Below are 21,538 nucleotides of genomic sequence, written 5' to 3'. Positions count from 1 at the left end.
TTAATATACAAAATATAAGAATGCCTGAAATCAATAACTGAAGAAGATAGAAAAGGAAAAAGAATAATGGATGGAAAAGGTTATCCTTTTGCAAATTACTCTAATTATAGAAAAAGGTAATTTATAGAGAAGGTAAGTTAGGGCAGTTTCTCATCAAACTCTAGAATTTCCTAAACAACTGAATAATATAATGTAAATACATTTTCTAAACATACTAATAACAGAATATAATCAACTCCATAACATTAACAGGTTGTTTTTCAATAGATGAAAGCAACTCATTGGCTAGTTGATGGAAAGCCACATTGTTGCTGGCCCTTAAAATGCAAGCTGGCCTCAACCTAGGAGTCAATTATGAGGGAAGAAATTCATGTCTAAACAGTCATCTCTGAAGGAAGTATTGAGCTCCTGAGGAGGCTCCAACTTCTTAATCATTCTTGATCTTTTACTTTGGGTTTCTTACACAGTATGGCTGGGGACCAGAAAGATTTCTTTCAATAGCAACTTGCAGCAGGAGTAGATATAAGATTGCTGGAAGTCTGTGAGGGAAATTCAAAGATACTGCACCTTGAATCCCAGTCTTGTATAAATACAAGAAGGTAGATTCTGAATTCCCTAGACATTATGATTCTGGGATCTAGCTTTCCAGCAAACAAAGGAAATTTCTAGGACATCCCCAATTTTAAGAGTTGCCTGGTCGAAACTCCATATTTAAGCTTCCTAAGATCAAGAGTTTCTAGGCATTGCATCTTCTAGAAAGAGATTTCCTTATACTTCCTCCTCCTTGAAGGAGTTTTGCACAGTGTTCTACTTCATCTTTTAAGCCACTGAGTATTTCAGATGAGAAACAAGCTAGGTGTGGCAGATAATATAGTTATTTACTACCCAATAGTAAACAGTAAAGCTGCATCTGACAGAGGCTGTATGATGAAGTTTGTAGAAGGAGCACTGTGAAGATGTTGATGGTCCTGAAGTATAAGGCAGTTCCAGTTTTCTCCAGAGTCTATGAAACCAAGAACCCAGACAAGCTAAAATTCCACTGAATTAATATATTATTCACTAAGCCTTAAATGCAATCAGTCAGGATTCCCTCCTCTACCATCTACCATGCTGTGGCAGCAGGGATGTACAATCTGACCCAGAAGCTTGCAACAGAACTCTCCACTGCTCCCCTTTGCTCCCAGTGCCTCTGAAATCCAAACAGTATAAATGTGCTCAAGTTGCAACAGCGACAAGGAATCCAGTATTGTACTGTGCCTCCACAAAGCTCAGCCAGAGAATTGAGGAACAGAGGGAATTGGAGCAAGACATGTCTGGAGGCTGTGAATTGCCCAGCATGGGAGGAGACTGAGATAACTTTGAGATCCAGGTCCCAGGGAAAGCACCAACAAAGCTTTGAGAGAAAGTTAGAAAGTGAGCAGTAAAGGGAAAATAAAGAAAAAGAATGAAATGACCAAAGACCTCCTGAGGGGAAAAAACCTCAAAGACCTTGAGCATAAACAAATTAACCAACTGGAAAGATATTAAAAAGAGAAGGGAGGGGCAACAAGGTGGCGCAGTGGATAGAGCACCAGCCCTGGATTCAGGAGGACCTGAGTTCAAATCCAGCCTCAGACACTTAACACTTACTAGCTGTGTGACTCTGGGCAAGTCACTTAACCCCAATTGCCTCAGAGAGAGAGAGAGAGAGAGAGAGAGAGAGAAAGGAGAAGGGAAATGGCCTCCAGAGCATGTAAAAGAGTTCAAGTATCTATAATATTGTGAATATTGTAAGACAAAGGAAAATGAATCAACAAATGATGAGGCAGAGGACCTTGTGGATTCCCAAGAGGGTATGCAACCACAGCAGATATTCCTGAGTAGTTTAAAAGAGAACTAAAACATTCGAAAGCATAATAGCAGGAATAATTAGCAGGATAGGAAAATGTTGATCCATGGTAGCAAACAAAAGGGATAACAACTGATTAGGAATACAAATACACAGAGATGAAGGACAATCTGGAAGAAGAGAAGCAAAAAGCAATAACTTTCAAAGAAAGCACAATTTCCATACAAGCAAAACATAATGATCTTTAAGACAAAATGTATAGATACAACTTAAAGATTTGTCTCCCAGAAGAAAGCAAGTTAAAAAAAAAAACCTGAATACTATAATGCAAGAAATTATTTAAGAAAACCTAAACTACAGAAAATTCAAATTTACAGGCAAGCAAATGAAAGTGATACTATCATTTTGCCTTTGGGCATGGCTAATGCAGAAATTTGTTTAGCTTAAATATATGTATTTGTAATAATATATATATAAATATATTTTTGTAATAATATATATAAATATATTTTTGTAATAATATATACAAATATATATTTGTTTTATATATGTATGTATATACATATATATTTATTTGTAATAAGTTCTGTTTTCCTTGCCTTCTCAATGAGTGGCAGATGAGGTGTTAGGAAGGAAAGAAATCCAAACTGAAAACAAAATAAAATTGAGATTGTTTAAAAAAAGGTACTCTTCATTTTAAAAACCCACTAGAGGATTCATTTAAATAGTGAGTTCCTCTTTAAAAGTTCAATTTAGGGGCAGCTAGATGGAGCAGTGGTAAAGCACCAGCCCTGGATTCAGGAGGACCTGAGTTCAAATCCAACCTCAGACACTTAACACCTACTAGCTGTGTGACCCTGGGCAAGTCACTTAACCCCATTGCCTCACTTAAAAAAAAAAGTTCAATTTAACAAGCATTTGATTTACATATGACTTTTCACAAATACATGTATTGTGGAAAGTAACATCAGGAAATCCACTATGTTCAACTGAAATATCTCCTATTTCGATTCATTTCTTCCTGTTGGATCCAATATGATGCAGACAACCCCCTCATCAAAATTCTTTTGCCAGGGAGTTGAGCTCTGAAGGAAAATGAATGTTGATTCCATCTCTCTAACACCTTTGCCTCCCACATTTCTTAGATATCAAAAATATTTCAATTTGAAAAGATATAGCTTATAAAGTTCTAGTTAAAATTCCTGATTATATATTTTCTCTTCAGAGTATGACTATTTCATTAACAATATTCTCAGGTATTTTGACATTGTAGCCACTCAAAACTGTTCTTTAGGTGACTCTATGGGCATACAAATATGTATAACTGTATAAATCAATAAAAGATTTTTTAAAAAACCATAATTCAATCCTTGCCATACCATTCACAATTAAAGAACTGACTGTTTAAGCATCTTGTCATAATACACACAAACACACACACACACCAACAATAAACTAGCCTTCCTGATAAATCTTTAATACTCACCAGGCTAACCCAGTGACTTACCCTTCAATACATTCTCAAGGTAGATCAAAGAACACAAGCTAAAAAGTATCTTAAGGATAATTCAGTTTTATTCTTTCCTTCTACAGAAGAAACAGGGTAAGGCCTAGAGACATTGAATGGCTTTCCAAAGTTAAAAATCTAACTGATGGCAGAAGAGAACCCAAAACACAGATTTAACTCCCAATTCAACATTCTTTCCACTGCACCACATTGCATCTTTGTATAAAGTTAGTTGGTCCACTTGATCATATTTATCAGTCACATTTAATTTGTTGGAGTATAAGAACCTGTACGACCCAGAGTAAGTAATTTAACCTTTCTCTGCCTAGTTTCTTCATCTATAAAATGATGGGGTTGCTTTTTAGAACTGACATGAGTAGGAGAGGCCAGTGCCAAAGTGAAGATTTTCAAGAAGACCATTACCTTTGAGGTCAAAATTTCAAAAACAATTGAAAATGTCACGGCTAAGATACAAGATAAAGAAGGTATTTCCCCCAGTTAACCAAATTTTTTTTTTTTTTTGCCAGCAGGTATCCAGAGGAAGGACAGTCTTTGTCTGACTACAATATTCAGAAGGAGTCTATTCTTTATCTTGTGCTAAGGCTTCAGGAGTATTAACAAGAAGAGCAAAAGGTCTTACAAAATTCTCTAAAAGAACAATCATAAGAGAAAGTTGGTTAATCTTGCTGTACTAACATACCACAAGGAAAATAAAAATGCTAAAATTAATCAATTTTGGCAAAAATGCTATTCTGATAAATGTGGTACTGTGGTGGTGGAATCTTTATGCTGACCCAATTTGACAGACATGATAGTGGCAAGTATTGTCTAACCTACTGCTAAATAAAGGTAAAAGACACATAAATGTATGTGTTATTTTTTTTTTAATTTCAGCTAAAAATAAATATGTAAATGATGGAGTTGAAACCATTGACTTCTAAGTTTCTTTCTATCTCTCAATCTATAATTCTATGATCATATCAACCACTTAGATGCTTCTCTCGATGAAAACAATAGTAACAGTGCTAGAGTTTTCATGCCATTTGGATGGAATAAGACTATATCCACTTCTCCCCCAAATGGTAGGCTGCAGGGAAGAGAGAAAGTTTTATTCCTGGGCTATTTCTTCAGACCAAGCAAATCAACCAAGCTAAAATGTTTCACTTTTCTCTTTCTTACCTTCTCCTACATCTTTTTAACGGAAGGAATGTAAATACGATCTAGTTAATCAGCTAGAACCTAGAGTTACAAGCGGACATTATAGAAGCAATGTGGCTTGGGGAAGGTAGATTTTAGGTAATTCTCTTAGCAGGATTTATTAATATCATCATTAGTCTGGTCAATGTCAAAAGACTTGTGACTTTCTTCTTCTCCCCCTTTTGTATCCTTCTTGCACTGCCTCGTTTCCCACGTATGCCCCACATATGCACAAACTTCTTCCTCTGAATGGCATATTCACACCTCACTCCTCTCTCCCCAGCTGCTTTCCCTCTTCTACAATGTCCTTGTGTTCCACTTTCCTCTCTCACCAAGCTCCAAAGACTAGCAGAACAGCAGCCACCTACATGAAAAAGTTTTATTAGCTTTTACCCCAAATCTCATCTCTGATCACATTTTAGCAAATAGGAAAATTGATGTGAAGATGTTTTGAAAAGTTAAAAGATCTGAACAAATATATTTCCTGTTTTCTCTAACATGATCTTGTCATTAGTATCAAAATTAAAGACAACATAGATCACCTCTCTGTCACAGGGACCTTTGTGAGCAGCTATGAAATACAACAGTACAACTCACTTTAATATTAATGAACAAGGAAAATACTAATACTGATGACAAAATGGACAGTAGAGAAAAGGTTTCATTTATTCAATAAAAATTTATTAAGCTTCTACAACCTGCAAAGCCCAGAGCTGGGTCCTAGGGATAATAGGGAGAGAGAGACAGAGACAGAGAGACAGAGAGTGACAGAGAAAGAGAGAGACAGAGATGAATGAAAAAACAGTCTCTGGGACACTTCTGTTCTAATGGAGAAAGAACACATTAACATAGATAAGCAAGTATAAGTTACTTTGAGAAGGCAGAAGACCCTAAAAGGATCAGGAAAAGTTTAGGAGTTGACCTCTGATCTGAAGAAAACAAGCAAAGAGCAATTCTAGATCCAAGGCCAGGGGGTAAAAAATGGAATGCTGAATTCTGGGAAATAGAAAAGGAAGGGGTAGGAACAAGAATTTCTTAAGTCTTACTATGTGCTAGACACTGTGCTAAGTGCTCATTTCATATGATAATTAAGAAGGCAATTTGACTGAACTGGAGAATGTGTGAAAAAGAGTGACATAAAGCAAGTCTGAAAAGGTAGATTGTTAAGGGTTTTAAATGTCAAGCTGAGGAATTTGGATTTTACCCTAGGAGTGATAGGGAGCTACTGAATATGTTTGAGTAGCAGAGTGACATGATCTGACTTGTACTTTAGGAAAATTACTTTGGCAGCTCTATGGAGAATAGATTGCAGAGGGGAGAGACTAGAAATAGAAAGACTAATTAATACACTGTTGGAATCATTTAGACAAGAGATGATGACCAGAAACTAGGCTTGTAGTCTTTTAAGTGCAGCAAAGGGGACACATATGAGAAATACTATGAAGTTTGAAATTACAAGACTTGGCAACTGACTCAATATATAATGAAGGATAGTGATGAGGATGAGTGAAGAGTCAAAAGTGGTTTGAGGTTGTGAACTTGGGTGAAGAGGATGGTAGTTACCTCAACATAAATAGGGAAGTTTGGAAAAGGGGTGGGTTTAAGATAAAAACAATTCCCAATTTGGACATACTGAATCTGAAATGCCAAAAGGACATCCAGATGGAGATGTCTTTCAGGCAACTGATTTTATGGGATATTGAAATATAAAGATTTTGGAAGCATTAGCGTAGAGAAGATAAATTAACTCATGTGAGCTAATTGAGATTCCAGAGGGAGAGGGTATAGGAAGAGGAGAGGGCCCAGTACAGAAACTTTAAGAACATCTTTCCCTAAGGGGGATGGACATGGATGATAATCTAGACAAGAAGACTGAAAAGGAATGATCAGGCAGTAGATCAAGAAGAGAACAATGTCAAAAGAGCTAAGGGAAGAAAAATTATCCAAGGGGAGGGACCATAAATTACAGAGGTCAAGAAAGATGAAGACTGATGAAAGGCCAAAAAATTTAGGAATCCTCAAACAATAGAATTGAATGAATATACAGTCACATTTAAGTGAATTAATTAGAACAAATTAAAGTTATCAACAATGAGAGTTTTATTTGTTCTCCTTCCCATTTTTTATTTTATTTTATTTTTGGTGAGGCCATTGGGGTTAAGTGACTTGCTCAGAGTCACACAGCTAGTAAATGTCAACTGTCTGAGGCCGGATTTGAATTCTGATCCTCCTGAATCCAGGGCCACTGCTCTATCCACTGTGCCACCTAGCTGCTCCCCCATTTATTTTAGAAGTATTTCTTATATACCCTTAGTTCAGAGGAGGATCTGCATTTAATTTACTCTTTTTAAAAATAAAGATAGAAACTATAGACAGCTGAGTTCTCACAGAAGATCAATTAGATGAAATCAGTTTGAATCAATTAATCATTTCACCAATATAATTTAATTGTAATCAGAGAAGCAACACTCAAAAATTTCAGCTCTTCTACCTATTCCCCTATGTGACTTTTGGACAACCTCTCTGGATCTCAGTTTCCTCATCTGTAAAATAAAGATAGTTCTTTCTTTAAAGTCTAAGACTTGGGGGCAGCTAGTTGGTACAGTGGATAAAGTATTGGCCTTGGATTCAGGAGGACTTGAGTTCAAATCCAGCCTCAGACACTTGACACTTACTAGCTGTATGATCCTGGGCAAGTCACTTAACCCTAAAAAGTCTACCACTCCAAATCTATGAAGTTATAATCTTAAAGTCTAACTAATTATTCCATGTGGTTTTCATTTACTAAATCTATCTTGCTTTGGATAGATTTTTCTTTGGGGTAGTTGTTGACCATATAATTGCTAAAGTTTAAGAATATCACATTAGTTTAACCAATAATTAACCTTTCCTATTTAGTACCAACTGGAAGATACCCATTACAAAGATTCTGTTTCAGTCATTTTGAAGATTATTTCAAACGATCAGGACAGATCAACTTCCACATATACTTTTAAGGTAGTCTGTACGTTGGATTCAACAATGTTAAAAGTCACAAAGTTTAAATAGAGAAAAGTCATTTTTTTCTCTGTACATAAAGAAGTTGTTCATTCTCAAAGAAAAATCAAGGTCTTCTATGTCAAGGGTTATTAAAAATAATGAAATCCTTGCACCTTGTCACAATTCACATCTCAGATTTAGGATCATGACAACTAATAGATCAGAATAGTCTGATGCATAAGGGAGCATCTTACTAGAATGAAACTGAGGTGACACAGGGGGCAGGTAGTAGAGTGGATACTGCATTGGGCCAGGAGTCAGAAGACTCATCTTCCTGAATTCAAGTCTGGCCTCAGACACTTAATAGCTGTGTGAACACTTAGCAAGTCACTTCAACCTCCTTGCCTTAGTTTCTTCATCTGTAAGATTAGCTGGAGAAGGAAATGGCAAACTACTCCAGTATCTTTGGCATGAAAACACAAAATATGGTCACAAAAATTGGACCTTACTGAGCAACAACAAACATAATCTGATTAAGAAATTGAATTCAGTAAGGGTGAATGGCACAATGATTTTGGACAATATAGAAAAAAAAAAGATGACTGGATTTTGAGTCAAAAGGCCTGGGTTCAAATCCTGATTGTACCTCTCAATACATGTGTGACCCTGGGCAAGTCACTTAAACTGTCTGGGACCCACTTTCTTTATATATAAAATGAGAGGACTGGACTAGGTGACCTCAAAGGTCCATTCAGATATAAAATCTATATCATTTCTCTAAACGTAGAAACCACTAAACTATATTACAGGATCACAAATTTAGAGACCATTAATTCTGACCCTTTCATTTTACAGATGAGGAAACTGAGGCAAGAGAGGTTAAGTCACTTTTTCGGGGTCACAAAGCTATTAAGGGTCCGAAAAAGGATTGGAACTCATTCATTCCTGACTAGCAGTTGAGTGCCCTCTCCACTATATCATACTAACCTCATAGCAAATTAGATGAGGCAAGTGAGTGTTTTCAATATTACAATGAGAATGAAAACTTCACAAGCCTCCTTCTACATAAATCTCTCTTTGTACACTGTATTAAAATTAATACTCATTTAAAATAACTAAAATGCAAGCTACTTTTAACAAATCGCATGAATTTATATTCACTTCTAAAAGAAACAAGTATAAAATTTACTTTTCTAAGGTCCTGTTTTGCATGTAAGATTCAATCTCAAGAACAGAGAGAGAAAAAAATCAAAGCAAGAAAAATGTGGCATCGCAAGAGGGAAAGACCCTAAAGAACCAGTATTTTATTTCTCAAAATTAGTGGTAATGTGTGCTAATGAAACTCAGGTAGACAGACAGCAAGTCCTAGGGCAAAGGAAAGACTGCCTTAGGCACAGATAAAGAGAACTCCCAAGAGCCTCACAGAGAGGTGCCACTTCTTAAGAGAGAAACTGAAAAGTAAATAGAATCAGGTTACAATGAAGCTGATGAAATTCGTGGCTGGAGGGCGAACATAAATGTATTTTTGTTCAAGGACTTTTTAAAGTACAGACATACCAAATTACTTACACACACACACACACACACACACACACACACACACACACACACACACACACACCATACCTCTACAAGAATGATAAAAAGACACAAGCATTTTTTCTACACTCAAATGTAGAGATAATTAATGGTAAATGAATACAAATATGAACAGATTCAGCTTAAGGCAACAGATTTATTAAACCCCGAATGTGTGTATGTGTGTGTGGTACTAGCTTAGAGGATGAGAGAGATACAGACAAGTATTTCATCTATTTCCTTTTCACTAATTCCACATGCCAAGATTAATTGAAACTTCTCTCTCTCTGTCTCTGTCTGTCTCTGTCTCTGTCTGTCTCTCTCCCCCCCTCCCCCTCTCTCTCTCCCTCTCTCCCTCTCTCTCTGTCTCTCTCCCCCCCCTCTCCCCCCCCCCCCCCCTCTCTCTCCCCCTCTCTCCCTCTCTCCCTCCCTCTCCTTTTACAGGGGAGAGTCCATGCCCTCAACCTGGACACTAGCTAACTGCAATGCAACTGGATGTCTATGTCAGCAGTTGACTACATAATCAATCATAGAAATCCAAAAATGTATTTAAAAGTCATTAACTTTGAAACACAGTTGCCTTAAAGTACCTGTGGCAAGTTCATGTTTCCAGGGTTGAGGAGGACACGTTATAGGCTCTTTCCCCCCTACCCCCAATCCCCCCATAAGTCATATGCCTAGCGACTAGAATATGAGTAAGGGATAGAGTTTTAGACTAGAGAACAATTCCTTGTCTGTTTTTCACTTACCCAGAAGACCCTTTAAAATATTGCTGGGACATCTTGCACATTTGAAACACTTAGAAGAAAGAATGATCCCGAGAGTATAATAAATAACGGGGGGGGGGGAATCATTTATGGGTTTTTTTTCTTTTCCTTACCTGGATCATGAAAAGGCACCAAAGCAAAGTTGAAGAGTGGTCTCTTGGGTCTCTTCAAAGACGTCTCCAAGATTTTGGAGGCCCCTTCAATAACCTGAACTAAATCATCGTACATGGAGCCGGTGACATCGAAAACAAAAGCCAAGGTGGATGCCCCCTCCGGGATCTCCTCAGTGCCACCAGGCTCCTTCCCTGGGCTGGCATCTTGAGCTAGGGAAGAAAAAAGCAGAGCCAACAAGAGTACAGTGTGGACTCCCACTCCCCAGCCGGGGATGATTTCCCAAGAAATCATTTTGTTTTTTCCGAGTGCCTAAGCAATGTGCTTAGTCCTCCTCAATAACCAGCAGAAGGCTTCCTCTCAGAGTAATTCATTAGATCTTTAAAATCTCTTTGAACCAGGGGTGAGGGTGGGAGTGATAATAGTTTGAAGCTGAGGATCAAATTTGTGTAAGCCCGAAAACCCCAGTCCCTGATGGGGGTTGGAAAGGGCAAAGATGCTGAAGTTTTTGTTTGAAGGTAGTTTCTGACTCTCTCCCGCTAGGGCTTTGGCAGCACCTCAAGGAGTGAGGGGGGAGAGCCCCATCTATGCCCCCTGCATGCTGCTGTGAGCTGCTTGCTCCTGGAGCCTTTGGCGGGAGTCCGAACTTGCTCTGTTGCTTCTGCTGCTCCTGCTGCTGCTGCCGCCACCGCTGCAGCGTCCACCTCTTTCTCTGCTGCTGCAGCTGCTGTTATGCTGCTGCTGCTGCTGCTGCTGCTGAGGTTCTGAGAGGCTCTGGCCAGAGACTGAGGCTCCCAACTTTCCACTGCTGCAGCTCAGAATCAAGGAGGGGAATCCTGGCTCAGCCTCTACTTCTGATTGGTCAACTGCATTCCTCTCCCCCCCACCCCCACCTCCTTTTCTTTGGAGGCCCAACTTTTAGGCTGACTTTTCTTTAAACCGATTTTAGGGTCAGTCCCATAGCTGAGAAGCACTCACTTTCCTGGGGTGCTCCTCTCTAAAAAGGCAGCGTGCCTAACCTGCAAAAAATACCAGCATAAACAATGGCTTCTAAGAATGTGTGGCAAAAGCCCAAACCCGAGGGACACAACACAAAGGAAAGTTTCCCTCATGTGTACGAAGCCTTCTCATACACCTATTTCACAATTCTCTCCAGGAGCCAAGGTACCGCAGGCAGAACAGCCTGCCAGCATCGTCCCTTAGCTCCCAATCTGACCCGACCCAACCAGGAGGGGGAGCTGACGAGACTCCGCACTTCAGAAAAGCTCCCAGCTGGGCAGCTGCCACACTTCTTTCTGTTCTTTGATCTTTGAGCTCCACAGGGACGACAAGGCTGTGGTAAAGGGAGGACAGAAGGGGTTGAGTGAAAGGAAGAGACGGTTGGGGAAAACGGGAGAGGCAGCAGCGACTGGGATAAGAGCAGCAAGAACGGGGCTTGTTGATTGTTGTCAAAAAGGAATGAGAGTAAGGAAGCTGAAAACTTGATGAGGGCAGAGAGCCAGAAGAAAAGAGCTAAGTGTGATGAAAGGATAAAGAAATGTGGAAGAACCCTGGAGTTAAAGAAAACCATGGAGGGAGGATGACTTGGGAAAGTTTAACTATTATGATTTCTATTTGCTGAGAAAATTCAGCCCTGCCGAGGAAAAAACCGGGCAGAATATTTACTGTAAAGCTAAACTGGACCATCCCTCATTTTAAATCTCCCACTCTCCCCATATATAACAGCCCTTTTTAAAGTCTCAGCCAAAGGTCCATAAAATGGTGTTTCCCCCACAGCCCCCATATCATTCTCTTGCCAATAACTTTAAGGAAATTTAGTCCTTTGGAAAACATTACAAAGTTTCTCTGTGTTATTATTACACACATTATGTTATTACTAATATGGGTAAGAGGGTGGGCAAAGCTGAGAGAAAAGCTTAGGATTTCTGTTGCTTAAACAAAAAAATCTTATTTCCCCCCCTGAGGAAAAAGAGCAAGCCTGTCGTGCTCCAAAGTGAATTTAAGAAAAGGAGTTTCTACCAATATACAAAACGGGCATTGGACCATATGTCTTGGAAAGCCTTTTTTTTAAAGCCTTTGATTTTATGCTAAATATCTTTTCTCCAAGGCCAGCCATTCTGCTTTTGTGGTATTTCTGTGTGTCTCTCAGTGGAGCTGAGAAGGACATGAAATGGTGGGGAATGGGAGGTGTCTGTGTATGGGGATCTGGGGAGCAGGATAGAGGGAAGATAGGGACATGGGGGAAAGGTAATAATCATTTCTTCCAGAGTAGCATCTAGAGATTTTTTTTTGCTTAAAGTTATTAAGTCCTCTGTTTACCTGAATAGAGGTTATGTATCATTTCTAGAAATTTCAAGGGGCCTGAAATCATTTCAACTGGTCTTGATGCTAGTAACTGAGCCAGATATGTGTGTATGTGTACTACACACACATATATGTTGTAGGTAAGACAGATCACTGAAGGGGCATATGTCTGAAGTAAGCATCCTTGTATGATTTCATCACCCTACTAGAACCATTACTAGTGTGTCATCAAGTTCAGGATTACTTTTATAGTTGCCAAAGTCATAGAAGTTGTTTTTTTTTTTTTAGAACTGGAGGAAGAATTGGAGGAGAAGGACACTTCAGTCCTGAGAATTTACTTCCCCTTATCTTCCCTGGCTTTTCTGAATTGGTTGAAAAATTGTATTATTCAGGGCACCCAAAAGACCCCCTTCTGCTTAGAAGAACATCTAATCGTCTTACTCCCCAATGGCCAAAAAAAATCCTGTTGTAAAAGATTCTTAATTTCAATTCAATGCTTGCTTTGGTCCAAGTTAAATGTCAATCTAGGTCTAATGCAGAGTTCTTAACTCAGTAGATTTTAAACAAATGTTTATAGTTGTTAAATATTGAAACACCCTGTGAGAGATTGTTCCCATAAGTGGAAACCAATCATTTACATTTAAGCAGAAATAAGTTTCAGATTCTTTCTTGAGAGAAGATTTTAATAGGAAAAGAGCATTAGGACAATTGGTATCTGAGTAGAGGGAATTATCTTCATGGGAAGGCAATTCAAGCCTGAAAACAAACTCTAATTCACATTCTTTGTGTCTCTGGTCACCTACACATTTACCCCTTTCCAGAAATTAAAATAAGAACTTACAGTGAGGTACCATGGAAATAGTAATGTACTAGTTAGTTGTCAGGCTATCTAAGGCTGGTCACCTAAAGTAAGAATTGCCTATAAAATAGTATGAGTATTATTTAAGTACACACCAAGAATTTTCTTTCAAATTGGGAGAAAGAGCTATGAAGAAAATACATTGTTCTACTGAATCTTCTCTCTCAAAAACCACTCATTATTGCCAAATTCAGTGATACTTTTTTCAGTCTTCATTCTGCTTGACTTCTCTGCTGCTCTTGACACTGTTGATCATCTTCTTCTTCCTGGATACTCTTTCCTCCTTTGGTTTTGGAGGCACTGCATACCTGATTGTACTTCTAGCTCTAAAAACTCCTTCTCTGTTTCCTTCACTCACTCTTCATTTTTTTCCCAATCCCTAAATGTGGAGGTCTGCTCTCTTCCTTCCATCTTTGCTTTCTCTTAACAATCTCCTTCACTTTCACAGCTTCAACTGTGTCTCAGAAGAGCAGCCAGTGCTGTAGATTACTCTCAAATCTATATCTACAAGACTGAGTCCTCTTCAGAGATCAAAATTCATATCTGTAACTGCTGACAGAATATCATTGTTTGCATGCCCCAATAGCACTTAAACTCAACAGCTCCAAAGCTAAGCTAAGCTTTTTATTCTTCTTGATAAACTGACTTCTCCTGATTTCACAATTTGTCTGTGGTATCACCATTTACTCAGTCTCCTGTGATCATAACACTGAGATTGTGTTTGACACTTTGTCCCCTCAAATCTCATATCCAGTCAGTTGCCATATCATGTCCATTTCTCAACAATATCTGGCACATCCAATTCGTCCCCTCTATCCCCACTGCAACCAAGCTTGTACCTCCCTTACCACCCATTACAATAGCCCCCTAATAGGCCTTCTTATCCACCTCCATTCTCTCCCCAAATATGTTATTCCATTGACAAGTTAAATGTTCTCCTGACATCATGTCCCTGTTTATCTCAAAATCTCTAGTGCCCCTCTATTAGCAAATGTAAAGTTCAAACTACTTTCCCTGTCACTTGAGGCCCATCACTATCTTATACCACCTTATTTTTCCAGCCCCATCTCCTATCACTCCTTTCTATACTATGTTCCAGCTAAAAACTTTGCTAATCTCTGGCCTCAGAACACACCCTGCACCATGCATTGACTTTCATTCTATGTCTGGATATTCCAGACATATCTCTGAAATGTAAATTCCTATCCATCCTTTAAAGTTGAAAACAAAAGTAGAATACCAATGTAACCTCCTCTATGAAGCCTAATAACTTTCTACTTCAGGCTTCGCTGAATACCTTGTCTTATACCTCTGTAAAGCACTTGTATAATATTTTAAGCTCCAGAAGTGCAAGAACCTGATATTTCCTTTTCCCAGCATCTCATACAAGGTATCATAGCTTTTTTTTTCCCTGGATAATAAAACATTTTATTTATAGTTTTGAGTTCCAAATTCTACCCCTCTTTCCCTCCCTCCCTGAAGTGATAAAAAACATATGTAGGTTATACATATCATGGCTCTTTAATAAATGTTTTAAATCAATTGAATGAATACATGATTGAATGGTAAAAGCAAGGAGGTGGGGATTTAGCTGGCCTAGAGCAAAATTTCAGTAGCTACCTCCCTCTGATCTCTAGTATTCTAGAGGAATATCAATCTTTCCTTGAGATTATATAGTATAATATAAAGTAATAGCTAGGTGGCACACTTGATAAAGAATTGGACCTGGAGTCAGGAAGACCTGAGTTCAAACCCAACCTCAGACACTTACTAGCTATGTGACCCTGTGTACTTAACCTGTGGCTTCCTCAGTTTCCTGAACTGTAAAATGGAGATATTAACAGCACCCACCTCCCAGGGTTGTTATGAAGATAAAATGAGATAATAATTGTAAAGTGCTTTACAACCTTTGAGACCCTATATAAATGCTAACTATTTATTAATAGAAAGCATATCAATATGTTAGTGATTTACTAACCACCAAATTTACCTTCAATACTCTTAGAATATAATAGATCTTTAAGTATATATAATGTTTCATCTTAGAAAAGTGAGACAGGATGGGGCAAAATTTTTTTGTAAATTATACAGTAAACTATACCAACAGAGTAGAATCGGAATAGTACACTAAAGCTCTATTACCTATCTAGGGAAAATTGAGACATCTCATGGGTAAACACTTCATATTGAAAACAGTTACAAAGTTGGTTCTAGAAGAGTCCAACTAAATACAATGTAATTATATTGGTCATGATAATATATTGATTATTGTAGTATATTGATTAATGTAATTATATTGATAGGCAGTATAGAATTTAGAGTGGGAGGAGATCTTCTGGCCAAGTGCCTCGATCTTAAAGATGAAAAAACTTGGACTTACAAAGATTAAAAGATTTGCCTGACATCATGCAAAATAATATGTGTCAAAACCAGAACTTAAATGCAGGTCCTCTTACACCAAGCTATTAAGCACTCTTTCAACCACACCAGAATGCCAAAGAAAGTAATAGACATTGAACGCCTTGAGGGTAGGGATTTAGTTGTTTTTCATTTCCAGCCTAGACTAGTGACTTACAAATTTGGGGTTGAGAGAATGAGCCATACCTCTGAGGAAACTCCCTTTACCCATAAAAAATAGCAACTCATCTGCTATATTAAATCTTAGAGATTTTTCTGGCACAGTGAAAGTTAAGTAATTTGCTCATAGTCACAAAGCTAGTAGGTGAATGTGACAACACTTGAACCTAGGTCTTCTGACTCCAAGACTGATGGGCTATCCACTATACCATGTTGCCTTTCTTCCCTATATTAAGAAATCAATAAATATTTTTTAATTTGATATGCCTTGACTTGAAGTTGAAGGATGAGGACAATAATTTAAAGAAAGAAAGCATTTTTGAGACAAGAAGTTGCCTCATGGCATATCATTGATTTCAAGGCATAAAATAATACCCTTGCACTTCAGATACTAGTTTTCTCCCAGAGACAGAGTGATTATTCATAAACTTAGACTCAAGTTAATTTTATGTTTTTTGTAACACACATTTCTACAGGAGAATTTGCTGCTTTTAATTGCATTAAAATAGTGTATTCATACACCAACTATAGTAGAAACATTTGGCACAGTTAAGAAACTGAAAAAAGACCAAAATAAAGTTAGAATATTATTTTTTTTTGCTTTGTATCCTTTAAAGCGGCAATAAAAGGACACAAAACCATCATGATGTTGTGACTGGAAAATTAATCATGTCAGATATTCCCCTATACTAATCAAGTTATAAGTCTGGAATGGACTTATAAAAAACAGATGTTTACATTCTTGTTCCCCTTTGGTACTGATGTCAAGAGAAGAGAGCACAGAGTGACTATGTCATGGCATGCTTTGGGGAATGTAACACTTTGCATTATTTTTCAAATGAAGCCACAAAAATTGTGGTCAGCAAATAGGAAGGATGGAAAGGGTGAAAAAGAACATGAGACCTAGTCTCATGCTCCTTATATAGGCAAAATCCCCATCAGCTGTAATGGAATGGGAAGTATGCTGCAAAGGAATAGAGAATTGGCTCACAACAAAGTGGGAGAGGACAAAAGACAACATATGTCTGGTAGCTTGTCCAGAGGGAGGCTCCCTTTTGGCTCATCTCATACAACAGTTCCCTAGAACTTTCTGTGGTTCTGATTTGGATCTGACTTTAATCATTATTCTCCCTGGAAGATCCTCAGGAGTGCCCCCAGGAGGAGAGCCCAGGGGTGTGTTTACAGCATGCTTTAATCTAATGATGACATGGCACCCAGGAGAACATTGAGGAGTTGGGGGTGGGAAGAGGAGGGATCACAGACACTTGGACTGAGAATGAGGTCTGTTCTTGGCAAAACTGTGAAGTAGGAGAGGGTTTATATTCAATGCATCTCTACCTCTCTTTTTGTTCTTCCTTCTCTTTTCCTGAGGGTCTAGTGTCCCCTAGTGTGGCTTCCACCATGGCATCACTCCTATGCTCTCAATCCCACCAAATTGTTGGTGACCTTTTTGGGTATTAGCTGTCCTAGTCATCATTTTACAGGTGGAAAAACAGCCTGAGGGAAGTGAAGTGACTTAAACCAGGTTGTACAATGTAGGAGGAAAGAGAGTCAAGATTAGAAGCCAGTCCTAGGTCTTTTCTACTTCACCAAACTGATTCTCTGTGGTAGGCCTGGAAAATGCGCATTTTGGAGCAGGCAGCTCTTTTCCTCAGATCACACCATGTAAATGATCTTCTTATGCCAAGACCTTCTGAGACAACAGCACTACACCCAGAAGGAATCTTGAATGCTTCTCCCTACTCTGTGTGCTTCTCTTTCAGCTGCCGCTATTCTTTGCTTTTACTATTCCTCTCATTATTAGACTTTTTATTGTTCCAAGTTTAATGTTTTATGTACAGTACATAAAATAATTCCAAGAAATGTCTGACTCTGGCATTCAAGGCCCTCCCAAGCTGGTTCCAACCTAACTGTTGGACTTTATCTCATATATTTCCCCTTCACATAGTCTACATTCTAGCCAAACTGGAGTAGATTTCCATTTCCATTCTTTATTCTGCCTTCTCCCATCTCTACAACTTTGCTCACTTTTTTTTTACCACCATGACCTACATAGACTATCCCTATTCTTATCAACTCCATCTCTTTGAAGTACTTCCCTTTATTCAAAGTTCAGCTAAGTTGCTATCTCCTCCAAAAAGACTTGGTTGATTTCTTCCCACCTCCTTCCAAGTAAAAGTCACAGAATCTTGGGGTTAGGCTTCAGATGTCATGCAATCCAACCCACATCTGAATAGGAATCCCCACTATAAGAGCCCCAACAAATGCCTATCCATACAACCTTCCCAGTCTAGTCCATAATTATTATGAAGTTTTCCTTTCTTTCAAGCTCAATCTGCCTCTCCATGACTTCTCTCCACTGCTCCAAGTTCTGCCCTCTGGTCCAAACAGATTATGCCTATTCTCTTCTCCACACTGATAGCCCATCAAATACTTAAAGACAAGTGTCATATCCACTCTCTCCACCCCATCATCTCTTTCCCATGCTAACAAAATTCAGGTCCTTTAACCATCCCTCATATGCCATGGTTCTCACAACATCCTCGTGGCCCTCCCTAGCTTGACAATGTTCTTTATAAATTGTAGCATCCAGATTTGAAAAGAATACTCAAGTATGGGCTGACAAGGACAACACATTTAAGGATTATAATGCCCCTATTATCAGTACTATGTCCTTTGAACTTAGACCTAAAATCAATGGGTTTTTGTTCTTCCCCCTTCAAATGTCTCACAAAATGTTCCCCCTACATGCCTCCTTTATACCTACTTTATTCTTTTTATGTTGATTATTTATAATTTATATTTATTTATTTAGTGTTTATAATTATACTAAAGGAGGTCTGTGTCATATCTATATCTGTATCTCCAGGTCTTGAAATGCCTTGGAGGGAGGAGTCTAGATGTGTGATTATAACAGTATAGGGGAACTCTGTCTACCCAGCACAGATCAGCAACTTACCTATAATTTAAATTCATAAGGAGATATCTGGGTTACCAGGGGACTGAATGACTTGCCAAAATTCACATTGTTAATATAGATCAGAAGTGGGACTCAAACCCAGGTCTTACTGATGCCAAATCCAGCCTTCCATCCATTTACTCCATTGGTACCTTGAAAACAATAGTATTATAGTTTTAGAATTAGAATGATCCTAAGAAACAATTTTTCCCCAAACCCCTGTTTTTATAGATGAAGAAACTAAAGTCTATGGAGGTTAAGGGGTCTGTCCAAGGTCACACAGGTAGAAATAGTCAGAAGTGGGATTTGAACCCAGAGATCCTCTCACTCAAGAGCCATCTCTCTTACCATATTATACTGCTTTCCATAAATGCTTCATAAACGCTTGTTGAATTGAAGAGATACTATAGCCACATGATTCTCTCCCCATGAAAATCATTATACTTTGTGAACTCCCCAAGATATTGATCCTGAACCACCCTATGATTAATAAATTTCTGTGCCATCTTCCTCACCAGCTAGTCAATATACTCAGAGAGGAAAAACTCTACTAATTTCATTATCAGCCTGAATAAAACATAATTTAAAAGGCAAAAGGAGCGTGAGAAATATTTTGGGGAAGAACTAAAGAATACATTACACAGCCAAAAGAAGTAATTTCTTAATTAGTTGGTTCACTTATCCACTACCCACCTCCAGCCATAGATTTGATAACTCTGGGGAAGAGAATGAGGCCAATGACTTTACCTCACTTAAATCTATTTCATGCATAAAGTAAGACATGACCCGCATTGCTTCTCTTCAAGAACAAAGGACCATCACTACCACTACCACCACCAACATAAGGGTGATCTGGCTCTAATAGTAAAGGAAATCAAGACAATATGAATATATGTGTGTGTGTGTGTGTGTATACACATATGTATATATATATATATACACACACATACATACACATATACAGACAGACAGAAATACACACACACAAACTCTCCCTCAATTTCTATCTCTCCCTCCCTCTCTTTTCTTCTTTTCTCTCTCCCCCTTCTGCTCCCCAACCCTCTTTCCTCATTAGTTGGACAAGTCAATCAATGTGGCAGAGAAGTTTCTATTAGTCAGCCACAAGTGGCTTGGAAAAGTAGCAAATGTTCTGTGTACCCACTCAGATTTTTAAGGTAAACATTTATCAAGTGTTTCCCATGTTCCAAAGACTGTGCTAAGTGCTAGTACTGTGAAGGCGAACTGGGAAGAAAGGTCCTAGCGAATATTTTAATCTGCTTCCTCTTTTCACTACTTTCCTTGATGGAGCAGCCTTCTAAGCCATCTAAGTTCCTTGGACAAAAACAGCATGGAGTGATTGCTTTTAGTGCTGTGGAACCCAGTATATTCCTTCCAACAGAACTCCTACGCTCCAGAACTAGAGCATCCTTAAATTAAGATAACATTCATGAGCTCAGAGAACCATAAAATTCAAGGAATAAGAGGAATATTAGAAAGTCAGGACAAGACAAACTATTCCAGACAGATGAGGATCTGTCCTCATTTTAAAGAAGAGGAGGAAATTCTCCAACTTCCCTCCTTAACACATTCCAGCCTTCAACAACTTTCCTTGTCAGAATATTTTTCCCGACATCAGTTTCATTCTATTAATTCTTCTGTTTCAGAAGAAGACCAGCTGTTCATCACCTTCAAATTTCCGGTTTTTTAAAAAAATCTTTTCATTTATTTAAAAACATCCTAACGAGGGCATCATTGAGAATAAAAGTGGAAAGGATGCAGTGACTTCTGTGTGGGACTTTTTTCCCTACTGCAGCTCTGTTTCTAGTACAGCATCCTATTAATCAAACAGCTGTGAATTATTCTGCTTTCCATACCAGAAATCAGGAGAGACATTATAAAGGACCTTCACTGTTTTGCTAGATGCAGTAAAATGAAAAACTTGAATCTTCGGGGGGTCTGGATGGTTTTGTTTGTTTGTTTGTTTTTTTAGGTTTAAAATATCTCTACAATCAAAACCAGCAGACTGGAGCTGGTGTGAGAAAAGCTCATGTCCTAACTCTGCTATGCACCATCTATAGGACCATGGTCAACTCGCTTACCTTCCCCAGGGCCATGATCCCTCATCTGTAAAATGAGGGGCTGGGATGCTTTCTTTTCTGCTCTAGGTCTATGGCCTGATGATCTAATAGAAAAAAAAACCAATTTACCCACAAGAAAGATGATGGCATTATTAGTCATCTATACAGTTTGTTTGTTGGGATGGATCAAATCAGTCATGCTAATGTGCATGAGTTTATGAACCCAGAGAAGAAAATGTCATTCTTACAAGAACAGGCATCTAAAAGAAATTCTGGTGGGCTTAAAATAAACATCTGTTGAATGAATGGTTTGAAGAAACAACAAAAATATTTATTAACTGTCTGCAGTGTACAAGGTACTACTTGATGTTCTAGGAATACAATAATAAGAATGAGAAATCTCTGCTCTTTCAGACCTTACATTCTATGAGGATGACAACACGTACACAGATGAGAAAATACAAGATAATTTGAGGAGGGAATCAGGAAAGGCTACTTGTAGGAGACAGTACCTGAATTGGGCCTTGAACGAGGTTTTGGAAAAAGCAGAGATGAGGAAGCAGTCCATTTCAGGTATGGGATACAGTATGCACAAAATCAGAGACATGGGAGATAGAATATCAAGTTTGGGGAACTAGAAGGGCAGTTTTGGCCAGAGTGAACCAGGTGACAAAAACGAAATCTGTTGAGATAAGTTGATGCCAGATTGTGGAGGATTTTTAATGCCAGGTTAAGATGTGTATGCAGTGAAGTGGTACAGTGGATAGAGCCTTCCACGTCTGGAGTCAGAAAGA

General features: G+C 38.4%; 1 protein-coding gene across 1 annotated transcript in view; it reads right to left on the bottom strand.

The window, feature by feature from the left end:
• The window catches only part of HMCN1 (hemicentin 1), a 517,054-nt gene extending 506,793 nt beyond the window's left edge, over positions 1 to 10,261 (bottom strand). Inside the window, 1 exon segment of the mRNA XM_044003022.1 lies at positions 9,970 to 10,261. Within this exon segment, the coding sequence (XP_043858957.1) occupies positions 9,970 to 10,261 (292 nt within the window).
• Positions 10,262 to 21,538: the final 11,277 nt, after the last annotated feature.

The sequence above is a fragment of the Dromiciops gliroides genome, chromosome 4, assembly GCF_019393635.1.
Source record: "Dromiciops gliroides isolate mDroGli1 chromosome 4, mDroGli1.pri, whole genome shotgun sequence".
Taxonomy (NCBI): Eukaryota; Metazoa; Chordata; class Mammalia; order Microbiotheria; family Microbiotheriidae; genus Dromiciops; species Dromiciops gliroides.
Note: the sequence above shows the minus strand (reverse complement) of the source record. Positions and strands in the feature narration are given on the sequence as shown.